The sequence below is a fragment of the Carassius auratus genome, chromosome 34 (genome assembly GCF_003368295.1).
Source record: "Carassius auratus strain Wakin chromosome 34, ASM336829v1, whole genome shotgun sequence".
In the NCBI taxonomy this organism is placed as follows: Eukaryota; Metazoa; Chordata; class Actinopteri; order Cypriniformes; family Cyprinidae; genus Carassius; species Carassius auratus.
The window spans coordinates 2048942-2070703 of NC_039276.1; the positions used below are offsets into that span (position 1 = coordinate 2048942).

General features: G+C 31.8%; 1 protein-coding gene across 3 annotated transcripts in view; it reads left to right on the forward strand.

Moving 5' to 3' along the window:
* The window catches only part of LOC113052930 (RNA-binding motif, single-stranded-interacting protein 1-like), a 63675-nt gene extending 47790 nt beyond the window's left edge, over nt 1-15885 (forward strand). For all 3 annotated transcript variants that reach the window (XM_026217413.1, XM_026217415.1, XM_026217416.1), the window contains exons 7-14: nt 1543-1658; nt 3463-3512; nt 4294-4381; nt 4466-4516; nt 9300-9410; nt 10836-10916; nt 11748-11826; nt 15280-15885. In XM_026217413.1, coding sequence (XP_026073198.1) covers nt 1543-1658; nt 3463-3512; nt 4294-4381; nt 4466-4516; nt 9300-9410; nt 10836-10916; nt 11748-11819 — 569 coding nt within the window. In that variant the 3' untranslated portion in view covers nt 11820-11826; nt 15280-15885. The remainder of the gene's footprint in view (nt 1-1542; nt 1659-3462; nt 3513-4293; nt 4382-4465; nt 4517-9299; nt 9411-10835; nt 10917-11747; nt 11827-15279) is intronic.
* The last annotated feature ends 5877 nt before the right edge of the window (nt 15886-21762 follow it).

Genomic DNA, 21762 nt, shown 5'->3' on the forward strand with positions numbered 1-21762 from the left:
CTTCACATTTACTTAATACAATTACTCATGAAAAGATTAAAATATGTCTGCGTTCATATATTGTTTCCAAACATGCATGACTTTTCTTTCCAAGGAGAGGGTACGTTTCTGAGTGCAACAAAAAAAAGAGATTAAAGTTGAAAATATACAACATCATTACATGTGTTTCTTCATGCAACATTGATATTCAGTCTGGAAGAAAACAGGGCTTGAAATTATTTAAATGTTATGCTTGAAAGCCAGTAATTTAATAGATATTGCAAATCTATCATGAAAAAGAAACATAAAATGTATTTAATAAAACAGAGTAAAAATTACTTTCAATTATGAAAACCCATTTCTGCCATATAAGAAAAAAAGTCAATTTAATTATAACAAAAAGTTAGTTATTAAATAAAAGGTATAATTATGAGATAAAAAGTAAATAATATGACAGTCATAAAGTAATCAATATCATGGTTTGTAAAAAAAAAATAATAATTATTAAATTATTAAGTAAAAAAATAGCTAATAAAATAACAATAAAATAATACATTAAACATGTTTGGAAAAACCCACTTTGATAATTAAAAAGTTGAATTATAACATATTTTGGACATAAAAAATTTAATTTAAATTTAGATGAAAATATTCCAAATGAAGACAGTAAATGTTATTGTAAATATGTAAATATTAAATGTAGATTATATTTGTAAGTCTAGATTTAAAAAAAAAAAAAAACTTCAAACTAAATTTTCACACAAGAAAAAAAAAATCATAATTTTCATAATTCATAAAAAGTTTAAAATTGAGATAAAAGGTCATAATTATGAGATAAAATGTCAAAATTATGACATTCTTAATCATAGTTATAAGATAAAACATGCCATAATTGTCAAAAAGGCAAAATGATGACAGTCGTGATTATGAGAAGACATAGTCAGAGAAGAAAAAGTCAAAATTGGCCAAAAAAAGTCATAATTATGTCAAAAAGCCAAAATTCTGAAAAAATAAAATAAATTGTGGATATTACAATTGATCTAATAAATACCACTTTTTAATCTCATAATTACTGTTTACCAAAGTATGATTTTTTTATTTTATTTTTCTAATGAGGCGGAATAACTAACTAAAGCACTTTGCTTTTAAGAGTAGAGTGATGTTACTCTAAAATCTCCAAAAGGGTTCAATCTTTATCTGTTGTTATCATTTTATCGTCTCAAATCTTGAAATAGGGCGAAACGAATGAAAACAAACGTTGGCCATATTCATCTGATGTTCTGCAGTTATATTTGTGCCTCTCTCTATCAAGAATCGATCGGATTGTGAAAAGTGGGTTTTATATATAATTCCAGAATGGAGTCAGAGGGGGAGGGGCTAAAAATAAGAGTCATTAGTGATGTCATCCAAAAGGAAAGTGTTTCAGAGGATGCTAAAATGTGACTCCATGAATAGCGTTCAGCAGTTTAACGAGATCTCACGTCTTTTCTGCTGTGATGGTTTTGGTTAAAGCGTTGCGTGAGCACTCATCATCACGCTGAGAGATCATGTGTGTGTCTGTAGCCCCATCAGAGCCCTTGCTGTGCAAGTTTGCGGACGGAGGCCAGAAGAAGCGTCTGAGTCAAAATAAATATGCGCAGAACGGACGAGCCTGGGCCAGAGATGGAGAGACCAGACTTGTGAGTACTGCTCTTTTGCTCTCATCACCGTGTTGTGTGTCCGGATCTGTTTTGTGGACATATATCACCTGTCTCTGCTTGTTAGTGAACACATGGACAGCAGGGATGTGTGTGTGTGTGTGTGTGGGTGTGTGTGTGTTTATACAAGCTACACCAGCACAGTCATATATTACATGAACCACAGAAGTGAGACTGAGAAGTGTGTGTGTGTGTGTGTGTGTGTGTGTGTAAACCGTTTAGTCATTTCCCGGACCTAGTGAACTGAAATGTACCTTGACGAGTGATATCAGATGTGATACTTAGTTTTAAAAACTATAGCATGCCAATATTTTGTAAATCAGTTTTTTGATCACTACTCCTTGAGATTTAATTAATTGTGTTTTTAATCAACGTTTCTTTTACTTTTGTCAGAAATATTGATTTGAGTGATTTGATCGGTATTAATATAATAACCAATAAAATACCAATTTTTTATTTAATTTTGTTGTTTTATTTAATTTTATTTTGATCAGTACTCCAGGATTTAATCATATTTATTATGCACATTTATTTAGCTTTGTCTGGCATAATGAAGTGATTTGACCAGTATTAATTTAATTTAATTTAATTTAATTTAATTTAATTTAATTTAATTTAATTTAATTTAATTTAATTTAATTTAATTTAATTTAATTTAATTTAATTTAATTTAATTTAATTTAATTTTGTTTGGTTTTATTAGTACTTCAGGATTTAATCATATTTATAATAAACATTTATTTAGCTTTGTTTGACATCTTGAATTGATTTGACCAATATTAATAACCTATTTCTTTTTATTTTACTTTATTATTGTTTTTCATTATTATATTCTTATTTTGTATTTCTTTTTTATTTTATTTTGATCAGTACCCTTCAGGATTTAATTCATTATATTTATAATCAACATTTATTTTGCTTTGCAATGCATTGTTCATAAAGAAATGTTTCTTTCTTTCATTTCTGCACACCAGTTTTAGTATAATATATTTGATTGTTTTTTTATATATAGTTTTTTTTTTTTGGGGGGGGGGGGGGGGTCAGAATGTATTATTTTTATAATCATCGTATTTTTTTTTGTCTGTCAATTTTAAGTTATTTTTTTATTTAGTTTTGCAATGAATTCTGTGTCTGAAATCTGTCTCATTTATAATATAAAATAAACTTTTGTATTATTTTTTTTTTGTATTACATTTTTTATTTAATTTGATTTACTTCAGGATTTATTTATTTATTCATATTTATAATCAACATTTCTTTAGCTTTGTCCGCTGTCTTGAATATATTTAATAATTAACTAGTCCCGAAATGCACGCAGTGATTGAAATAAATTTAATAATTAAAAAATTAATTAAAATGTGCGTGTGTATGCATATTAATCACTAATCTTTGGGATTTAATTATTCGTATTTATAACCAACCTCCATGTGATTTTGTCACAATGCATTCTGGGATTGCAGTATATAAAAACAAAGCATTAACAGCCTTCACACAAATTCTCCCTTAAAATAAAGCCATATACAGAGAAGGTCAGATCATTTCATTAACTCTTATACAGTTTAACGGGTTTTATTTTTAGTCTGTATCTGTGTTGAAATACTGTAGGAGCTTTTCACTTCACGTACTTTTTAACGAACACTTTTCTTCGTCATTTTTGCTCAGTGTCTTTTAGTGGATGTATGAAATCATTTCAACACTTATGACTTCATTTTCATCCCTTCAAAAGCTGCTGTGAGCTGAATTGTGTAAGAATGATGTTTTCTTTCTCTCTCTTTCTGTCTCATAGACTGGAATGACACTCACATACGACCCAAACACAGCTGCTATGCAAAATGGGTACGAGACCACCAGAGTCCTGAGTTAATGTAGTATTATTTATATACTATTGTAGTTTTTATTAGATTTTATTTGGATATTTTCTCTTTTCATTTCTATCTTAGTTCACGTTTTATTCATTGTTATGTGATTTTTGTCATTATTATGTTTTTTTTTTCAGATTGAGTAATTTTTGTACTTCTGCATTTCAAATTTTTGCTCAAGTTTTTTAGGTTAACATTTTTTGTTTGATTACTTTAATTCAGCTTTATTTTCATTAAAATATTTGTAGTTTATTTAAGTTTAAATATAGTTTAATTTTAGTAATTTTAGTCATTTAATTAATTAATTCATTAAATTATCAATTTTTCAGCTCTTAGAAACTCTTTATTATTATTAATTTAATTTAATTTAATTTAATTTAATTTAATTTAATTTAATTTAATTTAATTTAATTTAATTTAATTAAAGTTTATTTTATTTTATTTTATTTTATTTTTATTTATGTTTTTCAGTTAATTGCCAAGGTAACCTTTCTAAATTTAATTAAAAACGAATTTATGTTTAGTTTTTTTTTTTTTTTTTTTTTTAACTCACTGTTTTTATTTAAGGGTATTTTTCAAGTAAATTTTTCCAGTAAAAAAAATATATATATACTTTGTTTTTTTTTCTGTAAGCGGTCAAAGGCAAAAAAAAAAAATCTAAATTTAAAATGTTCAATTCATCAGAATAATACTATTTATAATACTCCAGGACCTGTCAAACATTATTGCTTAAATATGCCGTTTTTATCTTTCTCCAGATTCTATCCCACTGCCTACAGTATTACAAACAGAATGATGACACAGACCCCACTTTCTCCTTACATCTCTCCTATGTCCACATACCAGGTAACACACGATATATAGTTCAGATCGAACTCTACTGCTTCCAGACAGATCCAGGTCTCAGAGAATCTGTGTTTTATTTTTCAGGTACAGAATCCATCCTGGGTCACCCATCAGCCCTACATCATGCAGCATCCGGTGAGTGTCGTCTGTGATTGTCCTGAGCTGTGTGTGTGTGTGTGTGTGTGGGAAATACACTTGAACTTCATCCTGACTGCTCATGGACTGAGAGTGTGGGCGACAGGGACAGAGAGTCAGAACAAACATACTGAAGCAGAAAGCACAGCAGTTTATGAGTAATCAGAATCAACAAGCTTATGCACAATAATAAAGTTATGAAGCTGACAGGTGGGCACAGTAGATTTGCATCCGAACAGAATGAAGAGTCTGAAGTTTGCATTTATAAAGAAATGTTTCATTTTATTTAGACACACCGGTATTAATATAATAGCTGCTATATTAATTACTATAATATTTTTTTTTTTATTTATTTATTTATTTTTTGTAATTTTACATGTAATATATTATATTATATTTTGTTTTATTTTAATTCATTTTAGTAGTAATATGCTTGGCTATATTTATAATATTTATTTTGTTTTATTATTGTATTTATTTTTTTATTTTTTATTTATAATATAAAATGTAATTTATGTTATTTCATATAAATTACCATTTGTAATAACTTGTTTGTGTCAACCAGTTAGAAATTAGACAAAATTAAGTTTCTGTAATCTTAAAAAAAATTATTTATAGAATTACTGTGAAAAAGTTATACAATAATTATTATTTTATTTTATTTTTATTTTTATTATTGTCATATGTATTATGTAGTTAACTAAAACATTAACCATTAAAAAAAACTATTTTATAACTTTAAAAATAAAATACAATTTTGAATTGAAATCAAATGATATATTAAAAACTCCAGTCTCATTTTCAAATACTAAAGCTAAGTAAACGAAAACAAATAAAGATACATTTATAAAAACTATATATATATATATATAAAAAGAATAATTACAGAAATACACAATACAATTACTAAAACTTTTACTAAATTTAAAGTGAAATCAGAAAAAATAAAAGTAAAATACACTTCGGAATATTAACAAAAACTATCACAGTGTATCAGTGATACTAAAATAACATTTCTACAAAGAACACACACCTAGATGTCCGTGGTTTAATTCAGTAGTTGAATTGTTTGAGAAGCAGCTTCTAGGAGCCACATTGTCTGAAGCAAACCGCTGACATTTAGTCCTTGATAAGTGACGTGTGTTTCCTTCTGAAGAGCAGCGGTGGCCATCACTGTTGTGCAGGAAACACTGGTGTGAGGTGTGTGTGTATGTGTGTGTGTGTATACATGCACTAACACCTAATCACACCCAGATGCTGGATTACAGTGTGTGTGCGTGTGTGTGTGTGTATGTGTGTGAGATCATTGATGGTAATAAGTGAAGCTGCATGAATGACTCTGTCATACAGGGAGAGTCTAAATGAGACTCTTTGTGTGTTTGTTTTTGTGTGGGTGTGTGTATTATATGTAAGTAATGTGTGTTTAATGACTGTTGTGAGTCAGTACTTATAGAGTGAGCGTCGGCGATCAGAAATGAGGAAACTGTGGAGTTAAAGGCCAGTTATGACGCTGATATTTTAGAGATTTACAGAGTCTGACTCACAGAATAAGAAACCAGGGCTCATCACGCACATCCCAGAGAGACCTGGGTGCTCCAATCACACGAAAGTGCCCTGACATGTGGGCTTCATAAGGAGTTTGTCCTTTATTTTATTTTATTTTATTTTATTTTATTTCAGTTACTTGCCAAGTCAACATCTCATTTTCTATTGTCAACATTTTCTTTTCAGTTAATTGTCACAACATCCAGTTTTAATTTTTTTTAGTTTTTTTAGTTTTTTTTTTTGTTAACATTTTTATTATATTTTATTATTTCAGTTACTTGCCAAGAAAACATTTCATTTTCTATTTAACTTTTTTTAATTTTATTTTATTTTCAGTTAATTGCCACTGCATATTTTTTTATATATTTTTATTATATTTTATTATTTCAGTTACTTGCCAAGTAAACATTTAATTTTCCTTTTAAAATTTTAAAATTGTATTAAATTTTATTTTCAGTTAATTGCCGCAGCTTCATTTTATTTATTTATTTTTTTTATACATTTTTATTATCTTTTATTATTTCAGTTACTTGCCAAGTCAACATCTCATTTTCTATTTATTTTTTTATTTTTTATCTGATATTTGCATTTTATTTCAGATTTATTTTAATTGATGACAGCAAATTTGTATATTTTAGTTAGCAATGACAACACTGAAAGAGCAGCAAATCAAAACTGCTTACGCTTAAAAGTATATAGTACACATATAGAGTAAAATAATCAATTATTATTTATACCAATTAATAACTTATTGTTTTATATTTCGTTTATAATAATTTTTTTAGTTTAGGTTTTTCATATACCATTTTAATTGTATTTTATTTCAGTTGCATTTCAAAGAACAAGAACAGGTTTAGTTTCATTTAACAGTAATACTGGAGAGCTTGAAAATACATATTCGTCCCCTTGGAATTATAAGGTTCTATCTGCGTTCTGAGCAGTTTTGAGATATTGAGCTTCAAAGTTTTTGCATTACATATAGGAAAATTTATATGGGGAACAAGTTTCTTTCAAACATGAAGATAACAGGCACCCTAAATGTATTCTAAATATTCAATATCAAAATCCTCTCAAATTTGTAAATGGGTATTTTTGGAATGGGTCAAATGCAGATAGAACCTTCTAATTCTAAAAAAACACTTTTCACTTAGAATTATAAGGTTCTATCTGCCAAAACATTATTTGACCATTAAATATAAACTTAATGTTGTAACAATGTCTCAACATGTGTTAGAAAGTAAAATTTTATCCTGTCTATGACATTTATTTAATATTTTTAGCACTTCCATGTATTAAGAAGATTTCAAATTAAGCAAGGTAGGTTTAAATATTTTGTCGAGTGCAGATGTTAATTTTTAGTAACAATTTTGTGGGTAATTAAACACACTATTGCAGAAATTGTTACTTTAATCTTTCTTTTGTTTAGACAGAAAGAAGCTACAGTAATATATCTGAGCAGGTCTTTATTCCACCTAAAGTGGGCCAGGTAAAATGGCTTTCTCTAGACATCAGTATGGCTGAAATAACATGCTAATGTTTATTGTTATAATTAAGACCCAATCAATTAAATTGTTGACTATTTGACCTTTAAGGCTTAATATTGAAATTTTAAGACCTAAAAAAAAAAAGACATGCTTCAGCAAATTAATTCATAAAGTTTAATAATCATTGAAAAATCAGAATCAGAATCAGAATGAGCTTTAATGCCAGGTATGTTCACACATACGAGAAATTTGTTTTCGTGACAGAAGCTCTGCTGTGAAACATAACAGCGACAGAAAAAAAAAAACACACAATAAGGAATAAAAAAAAATATATACAAATAGGTGGGGTAAGGAATGACAATATACAAATTGACAGTGTATGGCAGGTACCTGTATATTACAATGAGCATTTATGTATGTACATGTATATTATGTGCAGTATGCATGTTAGATAAATAAGTGTATGTGTATATAAATATAAATAGTGTAGTGTGTTCCACAGTTATTCTCAGCAAAAATTATTCACTGACTATATATAAATCACAAAAAAAAGTCAGACTCATTTTTTAAAACACATAACTATTATACTCTCTGTGACACATTTTTTCAAACACAGACTTAGAATACTCTCTATCTGAGACACTTCTCCTGTGTCTTCTTTTCTGAGTAGCCCCCAGCTCTTTAATTTGTAAACTGTTAGGTGCAGTCACTGGCTCCCCACTGGTTTGTCTGGTAAGACCCTAGGCCCTGCTGCATCCTTGTCACCTGCCTGGAGAAAAAAAAAAAAAAAAAAAACATTTGAAAAAATACATATTTAAACATAATATTTAAATACATTATACATATTTAGCATGGTATACCACTGAGTAGCTACACAGTCTACAATCATTCTTAAATCGTTTTAATACTGAGGTAACTTAACTGCTTTAACGATCTTTCACATGTTCATATAACGATCATAACTTACTGTAAACGCGCTATTTTGAGTAGGATAGGTTCTTTAGTTTTTTCTGTATTTATTATTATTTTTTTTGTATCTTAGTGCTTGCCTCTTAATATCAGGAACTATAAAGCTAGCGCTGCTGGCTAGTGTGAAGTCTAACTATGAAAACAATCTTCTCAGCAAGACCTAAAAAAATGAAAAAAATTAAAGGGTGAACTTGCCTGGAATTCGGGCTGCGGTCCTTGACAAAATGGTCAATAAAATTGTCGATCTTAAGGTTTCTTAAAACCTTTTTGTTGCGTGCAATAATCCTCACACTGCGATCTAAAGCCGGCGACATGACATATAAAGTTGATCCTGATTGGTCCTCTTCTGTGAATTCGAAATGCTGATTGGCTCACGCAGATAGAACCTTATAGAGCCAAGTTAGAGTTTGTCTTTGTAGATAGAACCTTTTTGTTTTTTCAATAAAAAGTCCCAAAATGTACACAACTTCAAAAAAACCATCACATAATGTAAAGAAGTTGTCACAGAATAAGAATATGTAAATAACTCAATTTTGACAAAAATGTCAGATAGAACCTTATAATTCCAAGGGGATGTATTGAGTAAAATAGTCAAATATTACTTGCCAAGGCAACATTTCAAAGTAAAAAAAAAATTATCTGATGAAAAAATTTAAATAACAGCTTTATTTCAGTTAATTTTTAGTTAACAGTATTATCCGTGGAAAGGAAGTGTATGCGTGTGCCTTTCTTGCTTTTACTTCCTAAATGAATAAATGTACTGTAACTGTCCCATTGTGTCACAGGGAGCAGTGTTATCGCCCTCTATAGATCACTCCATGTCTCTGCAGCCTGCGTCCATGATGAATCCTCTCACTCAGCAGATGAGTCACCTCTCTATGGGCAGCGCAGGAACGGTGAGCAAAACCAACACTTGAGTGCTTACATATGTGTTGTCTTGTTTCTTCAAGATCCGCAAAATAATTTCACAGCTGTTGAAACCTGTGAATGCAGACAGAATGCAATAGCGTGTGCATACTGCAGTATACAGTGCATACTGCCTACCACTTCAGAACAGTATGCACTGTGAAATATAAATATATGATAAATATAGTTGTTATATTGGTGTCACATGACCTCATCACATTGCATGTGAATGGCAGTTAAATAAAAAGTTCCTAAATTCCTAACATTTGGCAACCCAAACAATGAATCGAAATTAAAATACATGTGATATTACTTTTGTCATTACATTTTTAAAAGTTCAAGTGCATTGAGTCAAGCGAGTGCATTGCATTGTGGGATAGTTTTTTTATGCAGTGTGTTTTTATTTGCATTTTGAATAAAAAATTAAAAATTTCCTAACATTTGGCAACCCAATAAAAACACAAATAGTGAATAGAAATATAGAAATATTGAAATTCAACTGTGATATTATTTGCCATTAAACCTAAAAAAGGACACATGCATTGAGTCAAGTGAGTGCATTGCATTGTGGGATAGTTTTTCTATGCAGTGTGTTTTTTATTCGCATTTTTAATTAAACATTCCTAATTTCGTAACATCTGGCAACCCAATAAAAACACAAATAGTGAATAGAAATATAGACATATTGAAATTCAACTGTGATATTATTTGCCATTAAACCTAAAAAAGGACACGTGCATTGAGTCAAGTGAGTGCATTGCATTGTGGGGTAGTTTTTCTATGCAGTGTGTTTTTATTTGCATTTGTAATTAAACTTTCAAAATTTCCTAACATTTGGCAACCTAATAAAAACACAAATAGTGAATAGAAATACACTAATATTGAAATTCAACTGTGGTATTATTTGCATTAAACATAAAAAAGGACACGTGCATTGAGTCAAGTGAGTGCATTGCATTGTGGGATAGTTTTTCTATGCAGTGTGTTTTTTGTGCATTGACTCAACCAAGTCTATTGCATGATGGTATCATTTTTTTATGCATTGTGCATACCATATTCTGCTGAAATAGTGTTAGTATTCTATTTATAGTAATCTGCATGACTGATCTTAAATGCCTCGCCATCTACTGGTGAATAATCAAGTTGCAATTAAAACATGGAATAACATTTTCTGTGCATAATGAAAAATCAAATGTTATGTAGAAAATTCTAAAAATACTATTTTTTTGCATTATATAGACAAACTGATTGCAAAAAATGTATATATTTAAACTCATGCAGGCAACACATGACTCATGCACAACAAAATGAACTGCTGACTGAATGAGAGCACGAAACACAGTGTGTGCAGATTTGTACTGAAGCAACATATGTTGATGTGTCCATGTGAATCTCTCTCATCCCTCTCTCTGTAGTATATGACAGCGAGTCCAGCTCTCCAGGGGCCGTACATCCCTCAATACTCTCACATGCAGACCACCACCGTCTCAGTAGAGGTGCGTTCATGACGAAAAACACTTTCCCAGACACAGATTTAACCTCGTCCTCCACTGAATTTACAATCACCATAAATGGAGAAACGTTCATGAACAGAGTGTCCTTGCAGCTGTGCTGAAATGTTTTAGAGTGAATCGCACGAAAAACCTGTGAAGATCATGTCCAGGGAACCAAATTAAACAAAAGAAATAAAATAGAATATTTCAGAAGAAATTAAAGCCTGTTTTAGGAACACTGTTTGTTTGTTTTTTAAACTGTGAGGTTATTTTCATCACTAAATATTCATTACTATGAGGCACAATAATAATACAACAATAATAGGTAAATAATAATAATATTTAAATTGAAGTATTTTCTACTTTTTATGCATTGCCTTTATATAATTATATATATATAATTTTTTATTTATTATATTGCAATAAAAATTATTTTATTACAATAATATTATTATTAATATTATTTTTACAGTAATACAGAGAATACTCTATTTGAATCCAGTGGTATTTCATTTTTAGGACTGATGACATTGTTTTACACTGTGAGATTATTTTCATGACAATTAATCCAATTCTTCCTAAATCCTCATTACTGTGATGCATAATAATAATAACAACAATAACAGTAAATTATTATTTAAATTGAACTATTAAATATTTATGCATTGTAATATTGTGGGTATTGCCTTTAGATTTTTTGCTAATTTCTGCTATAGAACATTTTTAAATATATTAAAATAATGAAGAACTTTTCAGCCCAACATGCATGATTTGTGCAGGCCGTGCTGGTTTGGTGTATAGATGTGAGAAATGAAACGCTGTGTTTTGTTGCAGGAGAACAGTCCACAACCTCAGGTGGAATCGTCCAGTGATCATTCACCGTATACCTATCAGCAGGCCAAGTGATGAAGAGGTACTGCATATCACATCTCTACATCCACACATACAAGAGGTGCATTTACAAGAAACTGCTTGAACATTAATGAAATACAAATCAGAAAGGATTGTTATAGTTACCTAAAAAAGTAAAGAAAAAAATATTATTTTCATTTATTTTAACTCTGTGTGTACTAAAATAACTATTACTAAAGCATAAAAAATACACAAAAAATTACTAGTACTTTAAATGCACTTTAAAAATAAGTAGAAATACTAAAATTGAAAAAATACAGAAAATACGAAAATTTTAAGTATTTCTCTCTCTCTCTCTCTCTCTTTCTCTCTCTCTCTCTCTATATATATATATATTAGAGGTGGGCATAGATTAATTTTTTTAATCTAGATTAATCTCACTGTGATCTTGAAATTAATCTAGATTCATCTAGATTAATCTAGATTAAAATGGCTCATTCGAATTCTACCGACGGCATTCAGAATATGTGTGTTACCCAAATAAAATTTACAAACAGTAAGTCTTTGAGAAGGGGTTTATCAAGCTAGATGGTGCATTAGAAATGTACATCTCCTGTTTCCAAAATGCATCACAAACTGCTTGAAAATCTGTAAACTAATTCCACATTGCACAAGCGGGGACCCGGTGAAGGTTGTACCAGTGGGCCCTGTTTGAAATTGTCTAATTTGTATGTTCGTTTATTTTTATTTGTTTGTGCTATTTACACAATGTTTAAGGGTTTTTTTTCAAGTTTGTAGGTGTCAAGGTACAGAAACTAAATAATCAAATGTAAAAATGCACTGGATAGTCTTCAATGTAAAAATGAAATATACAATCAAACCTACATTTATTCAGACACCTTCAACATTTTTCACATTATTACAGTTTTGCTATATATATCAAAAATATATATCTGGTGTCTGAATAATATTTGGTTTGACTGTTAAAACTACAAAGTAGCCAAGAGCAGTGAGTGATTTTCATTTTCATTTTCTTGGATTAACATTACAGCAGCCAGTAGCTAAATTAGGCGCGGTCACTTTAAGAGACGATGAACGCATCCAATATAATACACATCCCATTTTTTTCCTCAACTGTTTACTGACTATTTTTTCGAGCATAATTTCCAAGGTGGACATTTTGACATATTTCGTATGTATTTGTCGGCACTAGAGCAAAAATAAGCAAATTCGATGTTCAAGTGTTTTGATCAAAACTGTTGAAAACGCTTATTTTTAGCGTCTCGAGACGTCTTTCTCTGCGTGAGCCCTGAACACCAGAACACCGCGAGTACTGAATTGGGCTCTTTCACATCTTGTTTGTTTCAAACTGCGATTTGTATTTGTTCGCTCCGGTGCAGGAGGGACTTTGAGGAGAACTTCGCAGAAGAGAGCTCGGTTCAGTGTCGCTGTCAATTAGACTGGCCTCAACCAGTCAGTTATATAAAATATAAAGGTGAAAGTCATCATAGCTCGCTTTGTATAGACCCAGCTCCCAACCAAACTTTGAGAATAGATTAACGGCGATATTTTTTTTATCGCCCGATAAGAGTCTCGCGTTAACGCAGCACGTTAACGGCGATAACGGCCCACCACTAATATATATATATATATATATATTAATATATATATACAGTACAGACCAAAAGTTTGGAAACATTACTATTTTTAAAGGTCCCGTTTTACGCGCTTTTTTGAAGCTTTGATTGTGTTTACAATGTGCAATATAACATGTGTTCATGTTTCGCGTGTAAAAAAACACAGTATTTTTCACACAGTTCACCTATCTGTATACTGCTGTTTTCACTGTCACAAAAACGGGCTGATGACTTCCTCGTTCTATAAAGTCCCTCCTTCAGAAATACATAACGAGTTCTGATTGGGCCAGCGGTTCCTGTGCTGTGATTCGACAGCAGCTGAGAGCAGGCTGCCCTCCTGGTAACGTGATTGGGCTAGAACACAAGTGCTGGAGATGTATTTATAATCACAGGAGCGTTTTTACTGACGAGATGCGCATGAAAACCGCATTTGTTTTTTTTGCACAGCCCTAACATCTAGTTAACAAAGCTAAACAGCGTTGCCCTTTGTGTAATAAGTTACAGAAACTGTTAAACGCACCAACTTAAATAATAAAATACACTTACCGGTTGTGGTCCATAAACAACGCCTTCTCCAGACAAAGAGGGAACTGCTCCATCTTTCAATAATAATCTTTGTGCAAACCCAGCATTAAACTGATTGAGATTGAGAAAGTTGTCCTCAGCAAAAATGAGCTGCACATAGTTTTACATGTGCATTATAATTTTCGGGAACCGAGTTAAACATAAATTGTAACCATTAATGTCAAAGTACAGCGTTCCTGGGAAGCCCAAACAAAGGTGATTGTACTCAGAGATGAAAAAAACAGCGTTTCAACGACATGGCGACAAACACAAACAGCTCTTCCTCCTTCTCCATCGGAGCGCAACAGGGCCACGCCCCCCTGTTTGTGAATTCATGTGGGCGGAGGTTAGTCAAAAAACTGTTTTAGGGATGTCATTACTGCAGGAACTAGAGGGCTGTAGTCCAAACGGCTCGTTTTTTGTAGGCGAATTCTGTTAAATAAAATATCTCGCTTGGCATTGAACTTTGAGCTTTAGAATTTTACAGATATTATTTATACTCTAACAACAACATTACACACTAACTAAAGTTTAAAACATGGAATCACGAAGAAGGGGACCTTTAATGTTTTAAAAAAAAATGGATTTAATGATTTAATGTTAATGTTTGTAATAACAATATACACTACTGGTCAGTAATTTGGGGTCAGTAATTTTTCTTTCTTTCTTTTTTTTTAAATAAAATCAATACTTTTATTCAGCAAGGATGTGTTAAATTGCTAAAACGTGATAGTAAAGAAAATATATTATTATAATATATATAATTAGAAATTATAATTTTTTTGAATAAATGCAGTTCTTTTTAACCTTTTATTGATCAAATATATTAGACAGCAGAACTGTTTCCAACACTCATAATAAATCAGAATATTAGAATGATTTCTAAATGATCATGTGATCGACTGGATGTTACATGTGACACTGAAGGCTGGAGGAATGATGCTGAAAATTCAGCTTTGCGTCACAGGAATAAATTATTTGTTTAAAGTATATTCAAATAGAAAACTATTATTTTAAGTTGTAATAATATTTCACAATATTACAGTTTTTTCTGTATTTTTGATCAAATAAATGCAAGCTTCATGAGCAGAAGAAACTTCTTTCAAAAACATTAAAAATAGTAATGTTTCCAAACTGTTGGTCTGTACTCTATATATAAAATGTTTATATAATAGTCTCAATGAAATTGATCAGAACTCTCAAAAGAACAGCATTTATTTGAAATACAAGTCTTTTTAACATTATAGAAGTGTCACTTTTGATCAATTTAATGCATCCTTGCTGTGGATTTAAAGTGTTTGATTCTCTTGCAGGGTTCCCGGGGTTCGAGAGAACGAAAGGAGACGACTGCTAAATCAATAACAGCTTCCTCTGAAGCACCGGCTCTACCGATGAATCGACTTTTTGCACAGGTTCTACGATGAGTTCCTCGGTTTTTATAATAAAACTACTTCAACTATTTTGGTATAAGTTCCATTCAAGGATTCATTTCATCAGAGGATGCTAACAAAGAGAAAACAAAATGGGAAGAAAAAGAAAAGTTTTATTTTACTAAGGAAACAACGCTTATTTTTTACCAAGGACCGTCACGTAGATGCAGGAACTTCATCATCATGGAGATTCTTCTTATTTTTATGATTTCAGATTAGTTTTTTCTCTTTCTCTCTCTTCTTTTGTACTGAAACAGACGTTTGTTTTTAGAGATTTATCAGCCGGACATCCTGAGAAAGATGCGTTTGTGCTTGCGGTGTGAGTGTTGTTGATGTGTTTTTGTCGTGTGCTTCATCTTTTCGGTCTGACCAATCTGTCCGTCTTTTACGATTTGCCTTAAACTCTTTCCCGTACAGCAGCCGAAGAAAAGCCGTCCGGCCGCTGCCTTGTAAATCAGCTGAATAGGGCTTTTTTAGCATCTCGCAGAGTTAAATTTTTGCCGTGCTTGGATTTCGGTGTTTTGCTTTTTCCGATCTTTTCGAGTGACACTAATGGAGTTTTAATAGGATTGAATGTTTTTATAATCAGAGGTGACGACGAGCCTTTGGTTGTTTGAATGTGGTAGAAATTCTGCTGAACGATCACATTTTTGATAATTGCCTTTTCGTTTATAAATCTCGGTGTTGTAGTTTAGCTTTAGATGAACTCGTGTGGGAGGGGGAGGAGCTTTGTCTTGTATTCTAATGAGGGGGCGGGATGGAGGCGTGGCCTGTCAGTCAGATCGAATAACGTTCAGAGTAAAACCTCCCGTGTTAACTTTCAGCAGCAGGCTTCTTCAGGAGAGGTGACAGTGTAGATTTTAGTGCTCGGTTTATTATAGCAGACAAACAAATCTCGGCACTTTCAAGTTTACTTCACCAAAGACAGTGACGTCGTTTTCTCTCGAGGCAGGCCACGCTGAGACTTTATAACAGACTAGGTTGCAGTTGTGGAGAATGTGCCTTCTTTGTACATATGCATTCAGCTGTCTTTAGTTGGCGAGATGCGGACACCGATTTGAAGGACGATTTGGATCCGGCAAGTGCCACAAACTAAACGAAGACATCACTACAGAGCGGAGACAACTGAAACTAAAACATGGAACGAGGACAGATTGAAACGACCACGCCGTTCCAAAACCCTTGTGAGCTGCCTACATAGTTCAGTAATTCTGCACGATCCACATGCATCGTGCAAATAGATTTCACTGGAGTTTTGCATTGGAATATTAGCAGTAAAATTACAGTTCAAAGCACAGAAAAATATTAGTTGTTATTAATTAGAATTTAACTATTTTTACCCTTTTTTCAACAGTTTTGAGATGAATTTTTCACCTAAAATGCATCATGAATTTGTCTTTAAGTGAAGGATATGTGTGATGCTTCCAAAAGTAGATATCAAACTGCATATGTACCGTATTTTGTGGAAAATACGGCACGCTATAAGTCACACCGGGTCAAAATTGCATTGTTGAGAAATAAAAAACACAGATACTGTAAACTGCAGTTTTATTATTAAGTTCTTAATAATGTAAAACACAGGTGCGTTATGTAATTGCATTATACACGTTGTTTTGATGTCTATAAGTCACACCGTGGCAAAATTGAGAAGGAAAAAAAAGGCAGATACTTCGCAAATTTATTACATTTGGAAACAGTGTAAATTTACAAACATAAACATAAGCATGTGTTTTAGTTCTCCTCACCACACAATGAATTCTTTAAATGTGATGCAATTTAGAACAGGAATGAAAAATTTAAGTATAAAGCAAACATTTACTATAAACATCAAACATGTAACTCCAACCAACATGTTTTGCATGCTTGATTTTAATAATTGCATCATATAAATAGTTTATACAGTCACACACACACACACACATACATACATATATATATATGTTTCAGGTAATAAAAAAACCTGATTTTTCTGGAAAATACAGTTGGCAGCTCACAAGGTTTTAGGACACAGCCTTTGAAATAATAATCGCATCCATTACAGGAAAATGTTTTTATTTTCTTTTAAACTCACAATATAGTTTATTAAGGCTTTATTCATTAATTTGTCTTCCAAAAGACTGTGTTTTTGACCTGGTGGGTCTTGTTGACCGGTTATCTACCTCAGAGTTTTGTTGTCCTCTGTTTTGATTGGTCGGGCAGCAGGTTCAGCCCGCCCCTCCAGACCAAACGGCCAGCTCTGGAGCTGCCCACAAACACTTGATTTCTGTCAGGTTTTTTGTTTTTAAATACTTTAATCCTCTTCTTCTTCAAACGGATTTTTTTTATCGTTATAAGGAACGTTGTGCGTTGAAAGTGTCGTTGTAGTGTTGTTTAGCATTCAGATTCATCGTTTCAAAAGCAAAAAAAAACTGCTGCTTTTCATCACGAGATATTCCAGTAGTCCATAGGAAGTAGACAAGAAAGTGTGCGCGAGAGAGAGACCGAGCCGATGAGGAACAGCGATGCTGAAAGTTGTGTTTTTTCAGAGACATCACTGTTGTATTGAAGCTTGTTTCTATCACGGAATTAAAAAAATGCTTTTTTTCTCTGAATTCTCAGTTTTTCGAGCTCAGTATAATAAGTTAATTGCAACTTTTTTATCTCACAATTCTGACTTTTTCCCATTTTCATTTCCACCACAGAATTAAAAACTAAAAGTAATTGCAGCTTTTTATCTCACAATTGACTTTTCCCCTCAGAATTCTGTTAATTCTGAATTCTAAATTCATCTTAAAAATTCTGTTTTTGTTTCCACCACAGAATAAAAACTAAAAGAGGTAATTGCAACTTTTTATCTCAGGATTTTGTCTTTTGTCATGCAATTTCAAATTGATATCTCGCCAGGCCAGATTTTTTTTCTCTAAATTATAAATTTGTAATTGCAAGTTTATATTTCACAATTCTGTTTTTATTTTTTCCACCTAGAAAATAAAAGACAGGTCACTGCGATCTTTTCACTCAAAAATTCTGAATTGTTTTTTCTCACAATTGCAAGTTAAATCCTTGTAATTCAGACTTTCTCTGAATTCTAAGTTTACATCTCAGTTTGTTTGTTTTTTAATAAATAAGGTAAGTGCAACTTTTTAATCTCACAAATCAGAGTTTTCTTTATATTTTGCAATTGCAAGTTAACATTACATCATTCTGTCTGTTTTTTCAGAATTGCAAGAATAAAAAGTTAAGAATTGTGAGGGGGAAAAAAGTCAGAATTGTGATTGCAAACTTTTAGAAGTTTAGAACTTACAACTGCATGATATAAACTCACCATGTGAGAGAGAAAAAATATAGAAATTTGCCATTGCAAGGAAAAAAGTTTTTAGATACAGTATAAACTCATAATTGCAAGAAAAAAATCAGAATTGTGAGGAAAAAGTCGCAATTTGCTTTTATTATTATTATTTTATTTTTTATCCGGTGTCAGAAACAAGCTTCTATACTGTTGCTTTCAGACCGAGTCCAGCGTTATCTGCGGTGCTCAGCTCACAGCCGAGTCCATTCTTGACGTGCATCTGTGTGTGTGTGTGTGTGTGTGTGGAGTTCTTGTGTGGCTCATGCTGCTAGTAACATCCGAATCCGAAGTGCCAATCTGTGTCTGGGTCAAAGAGTTGGAAAGGCTTGTTGTGCAGAGAGACATTGCTCATGAATATGAAAAATCATGTACTAGACAGCCATTAAGTTATATGAAAAGTAATAATTTATGAAGAGAGACGTTTTGTACAGACTGTTTGAAAAAACAAAACCAATAAAAAGATTTTGATAGAGATGTCTATATGAGAGTTGATTTTGTAATTTCTTCCTCTGTTTTCGATGTCAGCGGTATCTTGTACATTCGGTTTATCAGAAACCTGCCTCTGTATCTGTTTCTTTTATTTTCTGAGTGTTTAAGCCAAAAAAAAGAAAAGTTTTCTCCCTTTTCCTCTTTGTTTTTCTAGTAGATTGTTAATTAAGCTTTATTTCTGTTACTTTCTTTGAGAACTTTTGAATAAAAACAGATTTTTGTTTTATTCATGTTGTGTCTTCATTCACAGACTAAACATCTGAGAGCGTTAGTGAAAATTAATGCATTGTTTTGCTTTAGAAGTTATTAGTGTTATTAGCTAAACTATTTGACTGAAAAGGGAATGCATCAGTTTTTGGTGTTTTTTGATTTAATAAAGCAGGACTTGTGTTACATGAACTAAACCTGATGATCATGTTCTCCAGCATGATTTCAGATCAACATCTGACCATCTCTACAAAGAGACACATGACAATGGTTTACTTGCATAGAAATGACCTAGAAATAGTGTAGATATTAAACCGTATGTCGTAAGTATATATTTTTTATTACATTTTTAAAATCTTGTTTTCCTATTTTATTTCAGTAGAACAATCAAATATATTTTAAATATATCTGTGTTTAAAAACATGATTATTTAAATAAATTTTACATTTTACATTTTACATGATATATATATATATATATATATATATATATATATATATATATATATATATATATATATATATATATATATATATATATATATTTTTTTTTTTTTTTTTTTTTTTTTGAAAATCCAAAATGATGATTCCCAAACCTGGAAACATTGTGTAGATTAATAAAATATTTTAAAAAGTCATGGACATTTCAGTAGAGAATATTTTAATTATTTTATAGTATTAAATACAATTTATTTGGCTTGATAGATTTATGCATGCTATATGTAAAACCATTTTTCAAAATCCAGCTGAAAACGTCATGAAGCTCATTTACATTATTTAGTCACTGTAATAGTGTCTGAAATATTTCTTCACTTTAAGTTATAACTTCCCATATATGTATGTATATATATATATATATATATATATATATATATACTCTGTTTTATACCTATTTTGGGGGAAAAAAGACAGTTATGGCTATTTCTTACAGTGAATATTTTTCTAGTTATTTATTGCTTGAAATACAATTTATTTGGCTAGATCAAATATTTATGAATGAAGTCTATGTAAAAAAAATTAAATAAAAAATTAAATAACGATGGAAATATTATAGTGTATATATTGTTATACAACAAGTTAACCCCATCTACTGAAATAAACTAAATGCAGAATAATAAATGTAGTCAATTCAAATTATTTTATACTGGTTTGTAGGTTATTTAACTTTGAATTGATGTTCTAAGTAACTGGTATATTATTGCATAAATGTGATAGTAACTTTCCAAATTAATGAGTTGTTTTTATTAAAGTGTTATGTTTAACACAAAATAATACATGTATTGTTGTTTGCTTTATGTTAATTAAGTGCTCTTGCTGAGGCATGGGAAAAATAAAGGAGCTGGAAAAAACACCTGCTAGTGACATCAGCATCATCTACACACATGCTAGTGACATCAGCATCATCTACACACATGCTAGTGACATCAGCATCATCTACACACATGCTAGTGACATCAGCATCATCTACACACATGCTAGTGACATCAGCATCATCTACACACATGCTAGTGACATCAGCATCATCTACACACATGCTAGTGACATCAGCATCATCTACACACCTGCTAGTGACATCAGCATCATCTACACACATGCTAGTGACATCAGCATCATCTACACACCTGCTAGTGGCATCAGCATCATCTACACACATGCTAGTGACATCAGCATCATCTACACACCTGCATCAGCATCATCTACACACCTGCTAGTGACGTCAGCATCATCTACACACCTGCTAGTGACATCAGCATCATCTACACACCTGCTAGTGACGTCAGCATCATCTACACAAATGCTAGTGAGGTCAACATCATCTACACACATGCTAGTGACGTCAGCATCATCTACACACTTGCTAGTGGCGTCAGCATCATCTACACACCTGCTAGTGACGTCAGCATCATCTACACACATGCTAGTGACGTCAGCATCATCTACACACCTGCTAGTGACGTCAGCATCATCTACACACATGCTAGTGACGTCAGCATCATCTACACACTTGCTAGTGGCGTCAGCATCATCTACACACATGCTAGTGACGTCAGCATCATCTACACACCTGCTAGTGACGTCAGCATCATCTACACACCTGCTAGTGACATCATGCTCCTCCTCACCTGCTAGTGACGTCAGCATCATCTACTCACCTGCTAGTGACATCAGCATCATCTACACACCTGCTAGTGACGTCAGCATCATCTACACACCTGCTAGTGACGTCAGCATCATCTACACACATGCTAGTGGCGTCAGCATCATCTACACACCTGCTAGTGACATCAGCATCATCTACACACATGCTAGTGGCGTCAGCATCATCTACACACCTGCTAGTGA